The sequence below is a fragment of the Perca fluviatilis genome, chromosome 7, assembly GCF_010015445.1.
Source record: "Perca fluviatilis chromosome 7, GENO_Pfluv_1.0, whole genome shotgun sequence".
Classification (NCBI taxonomy): domain Eukaryota; kingdom Metazoa; phylum Chordata; class Actinopteri; order Perciformes; family Percidae; genus Perca; species Perca fluviatilis.
The window spans coordinates 29,362,188-29,374,824 of NC_053118.1; the positions used below are offsets into that span (position 1 = coordinate 29,362,188).

Genomic DNA, 12,637 nt, shown 5'->3' on the forward strand with positions numbered 1-12,637 from the left:
TTAACATGAAACAGGCTACTGCAGACTGGTGATGGTTTAAGAATTTACCCTGAAGTCTGCAGAATAGCACCAATAGATGGCGCTCATGTTACAGAACAAGTCTGTCTCATATGGAAACTACTAGCCAAATGAAAAGTTACCTTTTAATGGCAAGTGGAATTATTAACTCCGCGACACTTGGACAGATTTCCTGCTCTCAGCTTCGGCCTTTCTCCTCGCACTCAGGCTGCTTCTGCACGCTTACAAATCTTTTCCTCTTGGATTTCTCCTGCGCTCGTATTTTTTTTGTGTGTTACAATCATATAAAAATTCCCCAACCAATAGAATGCCAGCTGTAGTGTTGACCAGTGAAATGATCCCTGCCCCGTTGAGGATGCGTTTGCTTTACTTTAGAACGTCTGTAGAACGTGGCTGCTCTGTAACCGAGTTTATTTACCCGCGCTGTCCATCGCTTTATTATTCCTATATGTCAACAATGTGCACAGAATGGTCGACGCACTTTCACCTGCACCCATCAGGAAACGGGAGAAAGCTTTGAAGTGGGACATATCAAGTTACGTCCACAACTATGAGGGTGAGTATCATAAATTAAGCACCTAGTATATGGCGCTAGCATATAGCCTAGCTAAAAACAGATCTAGAAATGATATGCCTTCTTATTTGCTCCTTAAATAGCGGTTATTTTTTAAATTAATACACTTCCCTTAAAGTGCTCATGAAATGTTCATTTCCAGGTTCATAATTGTATTTAGAGGTACCTAGGTAAGGACTACTAGCCAGTCAGAAGCAGAGTATGAGGGCGTGCCATGCTAGCAGCTAGGCAAGCATTATAACGTGTGTTACAAAGTGACGCACGTTTGTCATGGAAGTGAAGGCTGGACTACAATAGGGCAGTTTGGAGCAGTTGTTGAACAGTGTTTTCTCTGGAAGATGGTAAGTCACTTTGGGGTGGACTTTAGGCTTTTTCACTTTGTAAACCTATAACATGCACAAAAAAGATATATAACACAATGAAGGAAAGGGAAAAAGCCAAAAAGCATAATATGAGCACTTTAATAATTATAGTTTATTATTTGTACACAAAGAGCACAACTAGTTATTAAACTGATTACATTTTTGTGTCAGGCTTTAAGGTTTATTATAAAGTACACAGCAGAAGCACAAACAACAAAACGTTTGTACAGTCAACAGTTTTGATGACTTTTTTTTTTTACTTAATATTGTAAAATAGCAAACAAAAACCGTATCTATCCATCAATGTTACACACTCACATTAATTAACCTCCCTTTTACCTACACGAGCTGACCGTAAGGCACATTATTCAATAGAAAATCATACTCATCAAAATATAAGTGCAGGATTTTTAAGCATACCACCTGAATTTGACTAAATCATTGACATTACATACACTCAATGGTATGAATGCACAGGATTATACCTGGTAACTCAGAGCACAAAGCAGATATTTTCATTCAGACTGTGGGGTTACAGGTGACTTCCTCCAGCAGTGGTTTGTAGAGTTCTGGGTCACCAGTCTTCTAAAAAATGAAAAATAACATTGTAACGTTGATAAAAAGGTGCGAACATTCTCAAATCTTTAACACCATATTTACACATTACATACACTCATGAACTGTACTGCTGTCCTATGTCCTGCAGGGATACACTGTTGAATAATTATTTTTGTTTTTGTTTCTGTTACCACCCTTTTTAATATTGTGAAATTTAGAATGTGGAAGAAAATACAACTTGGCAGTTCTTCAAGTTCTTAAAGTTCAACATTTAACATAATAAGCGTATTCACTTTCTTACTGAGAGTTAGATGAGAGGATCAATACCATTCTAGTGTCTGCACACTAAATAAACTTAGCACAAAAAGTAAGGAAATTTGTGTTTGGTAGATTATTTCTCTGCGATAACAAGGCAATAAATCTTATACCGTTGGAAAGCCTGTTTAGTTCCCTTTCAAATGGTGCCCCTGTGGATAGTTCTTCCACATGCTACTGAGGCTCCTGTTTGTGAAATTAATCAATTGTTAAATTGCCAATATGTCTTGTTTCTTCAAACTCCAATCATCCAATCCACCAAACACCAAATGAGTCAATGGCAGAATAAGCTGTTTGGCATTGGCAGAGAAGATTTGGCAAATTTTTCTTGGGCGCAACCCACATACTCAGCGCTGCTGCTCATCTCACAAATGCATGTTCCTTACAAATGGGGCACCATTTGAAAATTGAAAGTTAGCTCTGGTGACACATACAACATTTAAACAACAAAGGACTTAAAAAGAAAAGAAATAAAGTGGTTGTGTTTACTCAACCTGGATGAACAACAGGTTTAACAATGAAATTTGATTTTCCTAAACTCTACCTCCTTTTCTCCCTTCTCATTGCTCTTTAGATCCTTGATCGCCATGACGGCAGAGCTAATGGCAAGGCACAGCTCCAGGGCTGACAGGACAATCAGCACAGCATACATGCTTCTCAAAAGCATCTGGTTGGACACAAAGAAACACATTTGTTTGTTCTGTATAGATTTAAAGTGCTCATATTATGCTCATTTTCAGATTCATAATTGTATTTAGAGGTTATATCAGAATAGGTTTATATGGTTTATTTTCAAAAAACACCATGTTTTTGTTGTACTACACATTGCTGCAGCTCATTGTTTCACCCTGTGTGTTGAGCTCTCACACTGAGGCATCACACTTCTATTCCACCTTTGTTGGGAGTCACACATGCGCAGTAGCTAGGTAAGCACTGCTAGTTAGTCAGTTGCGCATGAGGGCGTTCCACGCTAGCAGCTAGGCGTGCATTATAACACGTGTTGCAAAGTGATGCACGTTCATCAAAGAAGTAAAGGCTGGACTACAATAGAGCTGTTTGGAGCAGTTGGTGAACAGTGTTTTCTGTTTTCACTTTGTAAACTTATATCATGCACAAAAAAGATATATAACACAATGAAGGAAAGCGAAAAAGCCAAAAAGCATAATATGAGCACTTTAATAAAATTAGTATACTGTAATTGGTTCTTACTTGACCCACTACATTCAAGTGTGGCTTATTTTTTGTATTTTTAATAGACTTTTATTTTGGGCTGTGACAAATTATTACAGAAGTGCATTATGTAAAAGTAAAAAAATAAATATTGTAAATATTCAGTTTAAAATCATAAAAACAGAGAAAAGCTGCAAATCCTCACATTTCAGAAGCTGAAACCAGCTTGTGTTTGGCATTTTTGTATGATAGTGACAAATTATCAATAATTGATAATCACTTTAAAAAAACTTTTTTTTTTTTTTTCCTTATTTTTTTTAGTCATGTGTGCTGTAGCCTGAATAGTAATTATTGTCGTAACACATCCACCACATGTAAATGCGTGCCATATCTATGCTATAGAGTACGATGCCTGTAATGGCAAAAGCAACTCCTGCTAGATTCAGGATCACATTGACGATGACCTAAAATAAAAGACAATATTGGAATAAATACTCATGGAATGTAAAAGCCACCGACTATCTTACCCTTTACACTAATAACAGCTGTGTGGCTGGTTACTTTTTTTCAGATTTTTGCATATATATCCATGACATTGTTCATGACACAATAACATTACATTTTATATGATTAACACTGTTTGAAACCAACATTACCTCAATACTCCTCCTTCTATATTTTGAAAAGAAAAAGTATTTATGAAAAACAAATGAATATAAAATACAAATATACCTACTGATACACAAATATACACATTTATTCCTACCTACATGTACACATAAGTAAATATATACCTAAATGGGTAGAAAAAAAAAAAATATATATATTTATATATACATACAAAAATATGTATATATGCCAATATACACACATACAGGCCAGTATAATAATAATAATAATGGTGTGGCTGGTTACTTTTAAAAACACCCTGCAACTCTGTCAAAGTTCCTTGGAGCAAGACTCTGAACCTATATTCTGCCCTTTCCAATGAATATATATACTCTATTAATGTGAGACAATGTGGGTGTGTATATTCTGTACCAAGAACAACATTTTTCTCCATTTTATCTGTCCTGAACTAAAACAAAAATGTGAGATGATAATAAAAATGAAAGAAGTTATTTTAAGATAGCATGAAGATGTTATAAGGCTGAACTACTCACCAGACATGGACTGGGGTACTTCTCAGACAAAATGCCAATGGTGCCAAACAAAATAAACTAGAGAAAAAAACAAAAGAAAACAAAATATTTATACTTCCATTCTTCCAAACAAACACTTAAATTCATAAATGTCATTCACAGTATCTTTGACTGAGTGAACAGCATTTGGAGCACGAAGAGGGAAACTAGGTAACCCTCATCATGTCAAGTCCTGCATCAGCCTGAAAGGGGTCACATAACGTTAGTCGCTGTGGGCCAGTGTATCAAGGTCTTATAACTAACGTTAGTCGTATGAGAGGACAAAAAGCAACTGTTTGAGATGTTTAGTACTCATACAGAAGAATATTATTATTATTGTTATAAAATTATTAATATCAAGATGGAAACTAGGCAGGGCTTAATTTGAGCCGGAACACGCCGGAACATTGTAAAATGTCAAAAAGACAACAAAGTTTGCTTAACTTTTTCAAATACGCTGGCCAGTCGGATCCCAAACAAGCAAAAAACGTTTCTGCCGATCAAGAATGTGCAGACCACGGTGGGTTTTTTGGTTAATTTAATAGTCCGATGGATAATTGCTGCTTGTGAAAACAATTGTTGCAGTGTATTTTTATTTTTATTTATTTTTTTACATTTCGCACCGATGCAGTGCGTGTTCTGAAATAAAAACATTGCCCTGATGTACACACAGCGTTGTTTAGGTTTTTTAGTCAGAGAAGCTAGGCAGTGTAATACTTTTTTTTTTTGTTCAGTTACCTCCAACCCCCGGTTTGAGTCGCCGGATCCACCCCCCCTCTGCACTCCGGGACCTCCCACTTTACAAATTAAGCACCGAAACTAGGTAACCCTCATCATCAATCACACTGGCAGAAAAGAGGCAAAGCAACCGGTACTGATCAATGTCATTTTAGAACTAAGAGATTAAGATGTCCAATAATAATATTCAGAATTCTGTAAGGTAGTCCAACGTCAAAAAAGCTTAGCTAATACCGATCAGTTAAAATATGCTTGGATTGGACTCAGAACTCTGTAGTGAATTTTATGTATTTTATATCATTTGGCAATTGCAAAGTGAGATCAGTCTTAATTTACACTGTACTGTATGAGAACAGCTGTTAGGTGGTTCTCCTTGGAATCACCGGAACAGCCCCAAGTTGTAAAATTGTATTTGTCTTCACTCTAACTTTGGGAGAGGCTTGGGAGTTTACAGATGTACATTTTGCAAGGCAAATTATATTGGACTTTATTTATGACACAAAAGAACAAATACAACAGTAGCTTTCTTACCAATCCTCCAAGCCAAAAAGGAAATCCGGTTTGATACAATGGCCCATCCCAATTGTCAGTTTGACTGCAAATGAGTATCGTTCCAAGGCCGATGTTGAGCAACCCAACCATAATGTGCAGAGCCTGTGCAGGAGGAAACACAGCATGAACAGCTAACACAGAGTACAGTTTAGGTGACACTGTTCAAGGTAATTAGAGAGCACCCATGTGCTGCAATTGTTATTGTTATATTGGATCACCTTCCCCCATAGTTTTTTTTTTTAAATGAAGCTTTCCTATATAAACATAACATTACATGGAGCTCCAAGGCAGGTACAAAGCCTTGGGAGTGTAATGGAAAAACTTTGCAGAGATCAAGAATTTGTTTTAGTTTAATTTATAGACTGTATGAAATATGGAGTTGTATGTGGTCCACATGACGTCACCCATAGGTTTCTGAAGAGCCAAAAGAAAGCTCAAAGTGGGCGGCTCCCGGTGGCTCAGGCTGTCGCCAAAAATGGGATAAGAGGTGGATTGTGGATGGATCTGAGGCGGCCAAATAAAGCCTTCAGTCTATGCTCGCCTCTTGTGACGGCAGCCACCTGTCACTCAAAGCGCCACACTCTAAATTATGCATAACTTTAAGCCTGAATATAATTTAAAAGGTTGAGTTATAAAAAAAAACATTCCCTCCCAGTTGTCATAAAGGGGAAAATTAGCTATACAGACCAAAACCGTTTTTTGTACCAGGCTGTAAACATGTTTATTTGTGCTGTGAAGTTGATTTTAACATGGGGGTCTATGGAGATTGACTCCCTTTTTGAGCCAGCCACAAGTAACATTCCAGGAGCTGCAGTTTTTGGCACTTCCGTGTTGGCTTCACCAAAAGTTGCCGCTTTGTTGAATTATTCCACAAAAATAGATTATTTACTCAAAGTTGAAATCAGAATTGAGTGGGGAAAGAAAAAGTACTGAATAAAAAATTCAGTGTAGCATACAAAAGCTTTAACGATTAAGTTCACAGGGCAACTGAAAAACATATAAAGGTTGTAACTCACCCCCAGTACTGACTGAGAAGTTCTCTGGACTCTTCTCAGGTGCTGAGACACAGAGCAGCACACAGGGCTGTAGCAAAGGCTTTTGAGGATTTGGCACAGAGGAGGATAAACACTTTGGGGGTCAGAGGTCACAGTGAACACTGTGATCCCATCGGCCTTGGTCATGGTCACAGACATCCTGCCTGCTCCTGTAGACTGAAAGAAACAAGAGAGTAAAGAAAATTAAAATTTTACTGTATCAGGTCATGGTTGATGTTGCTGATTCTTTGACCTTTAAATAACTATTTGCTGAGTCTTAGCGTTAAAGTATGTGTGCTGATTTGTCTTCTATTCCTCCAGACCCACTGTTCCACGGCTGTGTAAAACAGACGATTAGGTCCTGAATCTGGGAGGAACTTTTATGGGAAGCTCACTGCCAAGTTTCCAAATCTCTAACTGTTACAACTCGGGCTGTTAAACTTGAAGTGCACAACACAGTTTCCACCATAGTGCATACAACAGTGAATCATAATGATTGGGGATGATTGATAGTAACTATTATAGTAATATATTGTTTAAGAACTATATATGTTCTCTTGTTACTTACAAAATCGTCATTTGTGTTGATAAATTGGGGTTTGATTGGAAGCAAAAGCCTGAAAAAATCTATATGATTATTATTATTATTATTAATTAATTACAAATTTAAGTAGCGATTTTGAATGGTCTGACAGCCCTTTAGTGCTTCCTAGGCTTTGTTTTAATCCATGTGTGGGCTTTTTTAGCAGCATCACACCTTAGGCTTGGCAGACTTATGTTAAGAGGTGTGATAATGATTGAAGTTAAAAGGGGCACCCCACAAATTCTGCACAAAAAGATCTGTTTAGTTAGCAGGAGGAGTGCTGCAGAGCCTGCAGAAGCAGATGTATAATGTCTAATGGCTCTGGAGGGAGTTTTCTAAAGTCTGAAAAAATAACCCATCAGGGCTATGTCTGATTAGGCTCAAGGTTTAGTTTCTAATACAAAGCCCTCATTATAAACTAGGGAAGTGGCATTTACCAGGCAGGAAAGATCTAATAGAGTAGCCTATGTATCAAGTTGCATTTTAGAAATTGCACGATTCAGCATTTTTAGAGCTTGACCCATACTAAGAACTCAGGATATCACGAGCTCTGCGGTTATTATTGTCCCTTTTCTTTTTTACATCTGTCTCTTATGATTCCCCAAACTTTAGGGAAGTACAATACTGAAGGTCTAGTGCAGGGGTCTTTGACGTTTTTAAGCCAAGGACCCCTTAACTGAAAGAGAGACGGAGCAAGAACACCCCCCCCACTACATATATTGTAGCAAATTAAGTTGCATATTAAACTGGACCTACAATAAAGTGTAGGGCGGCCTAAAACCTTTATATATAGCTTTTTTTGCATAGAATACCAAGCTCTTAAAACAATAATTGTTGGCATGATTTCATAAATCATCTTTTAATGTTACACATACATGTGGAATTTTAGGATTAACTGTATCCCTGGATGGCTACTTTATTGACTACCTTACCTATAGGTCAGTAAGTCTATCATCAGTAGGGATTTATAATTTGCTAATACTATTTTAGAATTATGTAAATACATTTAAATTGATGAAAAAAATTGAAAAATTGACAATAATTTGGAGGGCCCCCTGTTGAAGATCTCTGGTCTAGAGTATCTATGTGTAGGAGACACTGGCAGGCTAGCTGATGGGTTTTTGGTATGTAGGCCAAATAACAGAAACACCTCTCTGTAGGATGCAATACAGTTCATCCGCACCACATCCTCCAAAATAACCATTAGTTGATTCAAAACATCTCTAAAATAGTTTAAACAAAATCTGATCATTACATTAATAACCTACATGAAGGGAGGATCTGAATGGCTGTTCTACAGTATAAGTCTGCAATAGTTTCTAGATAATTGCATAAAGAAATGGCAACCGAGTGTGCACGTTCTCTTAAAGCGTAACTCTCGCCAAACTGCAACCATAGGGTGTTTTTGTGAATGTACCCGAGTCAAACTTTCGTTTAAAAGCATACTTAAGACGGCCACTTTTAAGATTTACCGTATTCTTGTTTTTCGGTCAAATGGCCTTTTGAATGGGAGTGCTAGGGGAACTTAGTCTTTCTATCACCAGACCAAGCTCAAGCTTTTAAGACTGAACCTTTTTCTGTCAACGGTCGCCCGTCGGATGTATGTGTCTACACCAGTAGTCTGGGGAGTCCGAGTCTGCTCTGTATTTTCTACTGCACAAGAGGCGTGATCAACGGGCATAGTTCAAATGACTCTGTATGCAATTGGATAATCCTTCAACCAATCAGACCAACGATCCAGGTGACGTAGCAGCGACAGCGGCATCAACGGGTTGCTGCGCTTCGGTGGCCAGAGTCGGTCAGAGTTTACCAAGGGGGTAAGCTTCGCTTGAGAACCTTATATATATGTCAATGTTCAGAACTTGAACCTCCTATGGCGCCATTTTGATGCTACAAAGGTATCACCTCCCGTTAGCATTCCACTGACTAGCATTCATTTTGACGTCACTTGACAGAGAATAACTTTACATCTGAAGCGTTTAAAGACTCTATTTGTCCGTTGTTTAGTTGTAAAGAAACACGACAATCTATAAAAGGCTCCATTACCTTGTACCTCACGTTATGGCTCCGTAGCAGACGTTTTTGTAAAAATAGGCTAACGATTGTGTCACATAGTAGAGGAATTACCGTATAGTACAGGATAAGCTCGCAGGCAGTTTCGATTTACATGAGCTGTTTAGGTTTAATTACTAATGTTAACTAGCATTTTAGTTAGCAATAATTAGCCTGTGCCTATGTTATCTCCTTACATATACCTACGCTCTCCATCTCTGTAAGATTGGGAATGATTGAGATTTCTCTTGGCACAGCTACCAGAAGACTTCCAACTTTCAGACACGTTGCTCACGTCACATTTACGTCGTCTCTCTATGTTTGGAGGCTGCGCAGTAAAGCTAGCGATCACCGGAAAAGTGCTTCTAATAGCCTTCACTGGTCTCCGTCCAGAGCAACGGGGGTCTGTTGGTCCATTATATACTGTCTATGGAGTTTACTAAAAAAGGTTTTGAACAACTTACTTTTGCAGTTGTTGTTTCCGGTCGCTACCATCTCGCCAGTCAAAAAGTGTCAATCTCTGAATGCAACGTAACAGGGAGGACAGTAAAGATGGAAAGCTCCTAAAGCTTAGTTCCATATAAATGCACGGATAATACGTTGTTTTGTCTTTAATGAAAAACAATATTGACCTTGTAGTTGAAAAAGGAGCCTCGTATAAGAATGACATTTCTTACTATTATATGGAGTCTGTTCATTTGCATTAAGTTACCGTGCCGTGACATTTACAATCTATGGATCAGACTCAAACACACAGAACTCTGAAGCAGACCTGTGCGTTGCTTGGTGTCCACTCCCGCTGTAAAAATAGAGATGAGCAGCGCGCCTTCCGTGGTCTGTTTAGTCTTGTAATAGCCTATTATAACTTTATTTTTCTCAAAATATCACGACTCCTCCAAACAGAAGAACACATATATTTTGAATGTGCACAAAGTTTTGAACATGAGCAGGAATCTTGCTCAAACACATCTGAAATATTACAGTCCACAGTGAATAATTGTCATATGCACATTGAAGGAGGTTACTTCCTCAACAAAAGATGCAAAAGAGGAGGGAAGAGTAAATGCCTAGGCTACATGTGCGCTGACTCAGATATAATTAGAAAAGCCGATCTACAGGAGATGAACACAATTACAGAATGCCTGAGAGCCCTACTGCAATATATTCCGTTATGTTTTTATATTTGTATTGTAATCTATGTTACATTATGGCTCCAACAAAATATTTTTGTCCAAATCAAACAAAAATTGTTTTATTTACATGGTATGTCCTCATTCTCAATAGTTTAATATGCTCCACTGACAGCACTGAGCCCTGCAGTCCGTGAGCAAAGAAGTTACACACCATCTTGGATTTTACATTGATTTTAATACACATCTGCCGTACATCATCCCATTAAATCATACTTTTAATAGTTAATATTCGCCTGAGGTACACATTTTCTCTCCTGATAAGTTTCCAAAAACACACTTTATGAGCACTAAATATCTTAAATGTAGGGCTATAGGTTCACTTACATAGCAGTACAGGACCATAATAAGGATTGGCTATAATTGAATTAAGGTCCTTTACAAATGTAATCAAACATGACAAAAAGACTTACATGTTTGTGTCTGTTTTAGAGTAGAAGAAAAAGCTGAACGAATGTACTCTGCCTGACAAAGTCTGGCCGATAGTAAGGCTGTTGCGCAGTTATTATTGCTCTGAAACCAGGAAGGAGAGACAGAGCTGTTACCAGAAGTACCTCCCCTTACCTGGAAAATATAAAGAAACTTAACCCTTTGTTGATTATTTTGCTAAGCAAAATAATAAATGTGAATACTTTGTGTTGATTGTTTTTATTTACAGTATTTTTACGACCTAAAAAAATCTTTTTATGCAACCGAATGGATTCTATCTGTTGTTAGAATATATTTTGTGAGAGTAAAGTAATATGTTTTTAGAGTTCATGAAGCTGACCTTGTTGCCTCTGTTTCTCTGGGTTATGAGAGGCCATCTGGTTTTAAAGTGATAAGACATTATAAAGGGAGTGTGAGATATTGCCTGAAAAAAAGGTCTTCTCTGATCGGGGGGGGGAAACAAGGCAACAATGGAGCAATGTTTTGCAAGCGCGGGATTTGTGGCACAGAGTATGGAAGTGACCTCGGCTCTCATGAAACTCAGAAGATTAGAAACACACAGGTGTTCAAATCCAACAATAGCGACTTGTCTCTTTTGACCTGAGAATGGGAAAGGCCGAGGTCATACTTCCATGCAGTGTGTTACATATTGTTAGGAGCCGGCTGGAGCCAGAAGATCTGGACTGGATCCAAACTGATGACAGCACCACCAGGGACGGACAGAATTGAATAAATACGACAGTATTTTAACTTAGCGGCATCAGATGCAGGGGGAATCTTTGTCTGATGGATAGGTGAAAGATAGACCTGTATTCGTGTCTGAGCCGTGTACACGTAATTGTAGAATGCAATATCATTCTTCACTAAAGCTTGTTATTAACTTAACGAATCCTGAGTCTTATTTCGGATCCTGAGTCTTATTTCTCTGATCTACCAGTAAACGAACACTATTCAGAGTGTAGTGACCATAGAATTGGAGTCAGATAAGTCTGGCCTTTTTAGGGCCAGACCAGTCATTGGTCACATTTTAGCATAAATTCCTACAATGTGCTATAATATTGTTATCGTTACAGCTTCATACATATGTAAGAAGCATTCAGAATATCAAGAAGCATAGTAGATATGTATGTACTAATAATAGTACTTTATTGAAGTAAGATTTTAAATGCAATATTTTTCTGGAGGATTTTGATGTGTTGTTGTATTGGTACTTTACCTAAACTAATAAATCTGTGTACTTATTCCACCAATGTATTGATAAGAAGCACATTAAGGCACCACTAAACTAAATACAAAGACATTGAGATGCAAAATCAACAATTCACATCAATGAGGAGGTAATAAAATGAAATTTATTTTTGTCATAAATGCCATTGCTTCCAAAATTACACAGTTCAGGATACAACTGACAAAGACAAGCAGAGTATCACTTTTCAGATTACCTTTTATATTTTAAGATATATCGATAGAGTGTGAACCATGACAATACAGGAAAGACTTCCTCAGATTCAAATACTCAACCTCTCAAACACATGATGGGGCACATTGTATACAATTACCACCAGTTTAAATTGATAACAGTTTGAATGAGGTCAATGCCAGGAAAGTCCATGGCAATGATACCAAAGCATGGCCTGGGCTGATTGGGGTAAAACTGTCTCAGGTATTGATTGAGCCATGGGTTTACCTTTTCAGCCACTCTCTTTGGAGTCAGAAACATTCCCCAGAAAGTACCAAAGCCAGTGCCGCTAGTGTAAGTCAGAACCGCATTATCGCCCCCACAGGCTTCAGTGGCTTGGTTCAGCTGCTTTATAATTCGGTTGTCTTTATCTTTAACGTTGCTAACCTTGGTTTGACCTTTCCCATCTGTATCTATGAGGG

General features: G+C 37.9%; 1 protein-coding gene across 1 annotated transcript; it reads right to left on the reverse strand.

The window, feature by feature from the left end:
• Window positions 1–1,402: 1,402 nt before the first annotated feature.
• On the reverse strand, window positions 1,403–10,887 carry LOC120562440 (high affinity immunoglobulin epsilon receptor subunit beta-like). Its single transcript, XM_039806153.1, has 7 exons — window positions 10,741–10,887; window positions 6,485–6,679; window positions 5,448–5,570; window positions 4,161–4,217; window positions 3,318–3,461; window positions 2,372–2,551; window positions 1,403–1,539 (listed from the first exon to the last, which is right to left on the reverse strand). The coding sequence occupies exons 2-7, from the start codon at window positions 6,659–6,661 to the stop codon at window positions 1,474–1,476; spliced, it is 747 nt and encodes a 248-aa protein (XP_039662087.1). The 5' UTR covers window positions 6,662–6,679; window positions 10,741–10,887; the 3' UTR covers window positions 1,403–1,473.
• Between the last annotated feature and the right edge of the window lie 1,750 nt (window positions 10,888–12,637).

What these genes read in the sequence shown, in the direction of transcription:
- LOC120562440 (XM_039806153.1), bottom strand. Translation starts at nt 6,661, where the DNA reads ATGTCTGTGACCATGACCAAGGCCGATGGGATCACAGTGTTCACTGTG. An exon ending in CTTCTCAGTCAGTACTGGGG is followed by an intron (nt 5,571 to 6,484) that starts GTGAGTTACAAC and finishes CCTCCTGCACAG; the next exon opens with GCTCTGCACATTATGGTTGG. An exon ending in CTTTTTGGCTTGGAGGATTG is followed by an intron (nt 4,218 to 5,447) that starts GTAAGAAAGCTA and finishes TTTTTTCTCTAG; the next exon opens with TTTATTTTGTTTGGCACCAT.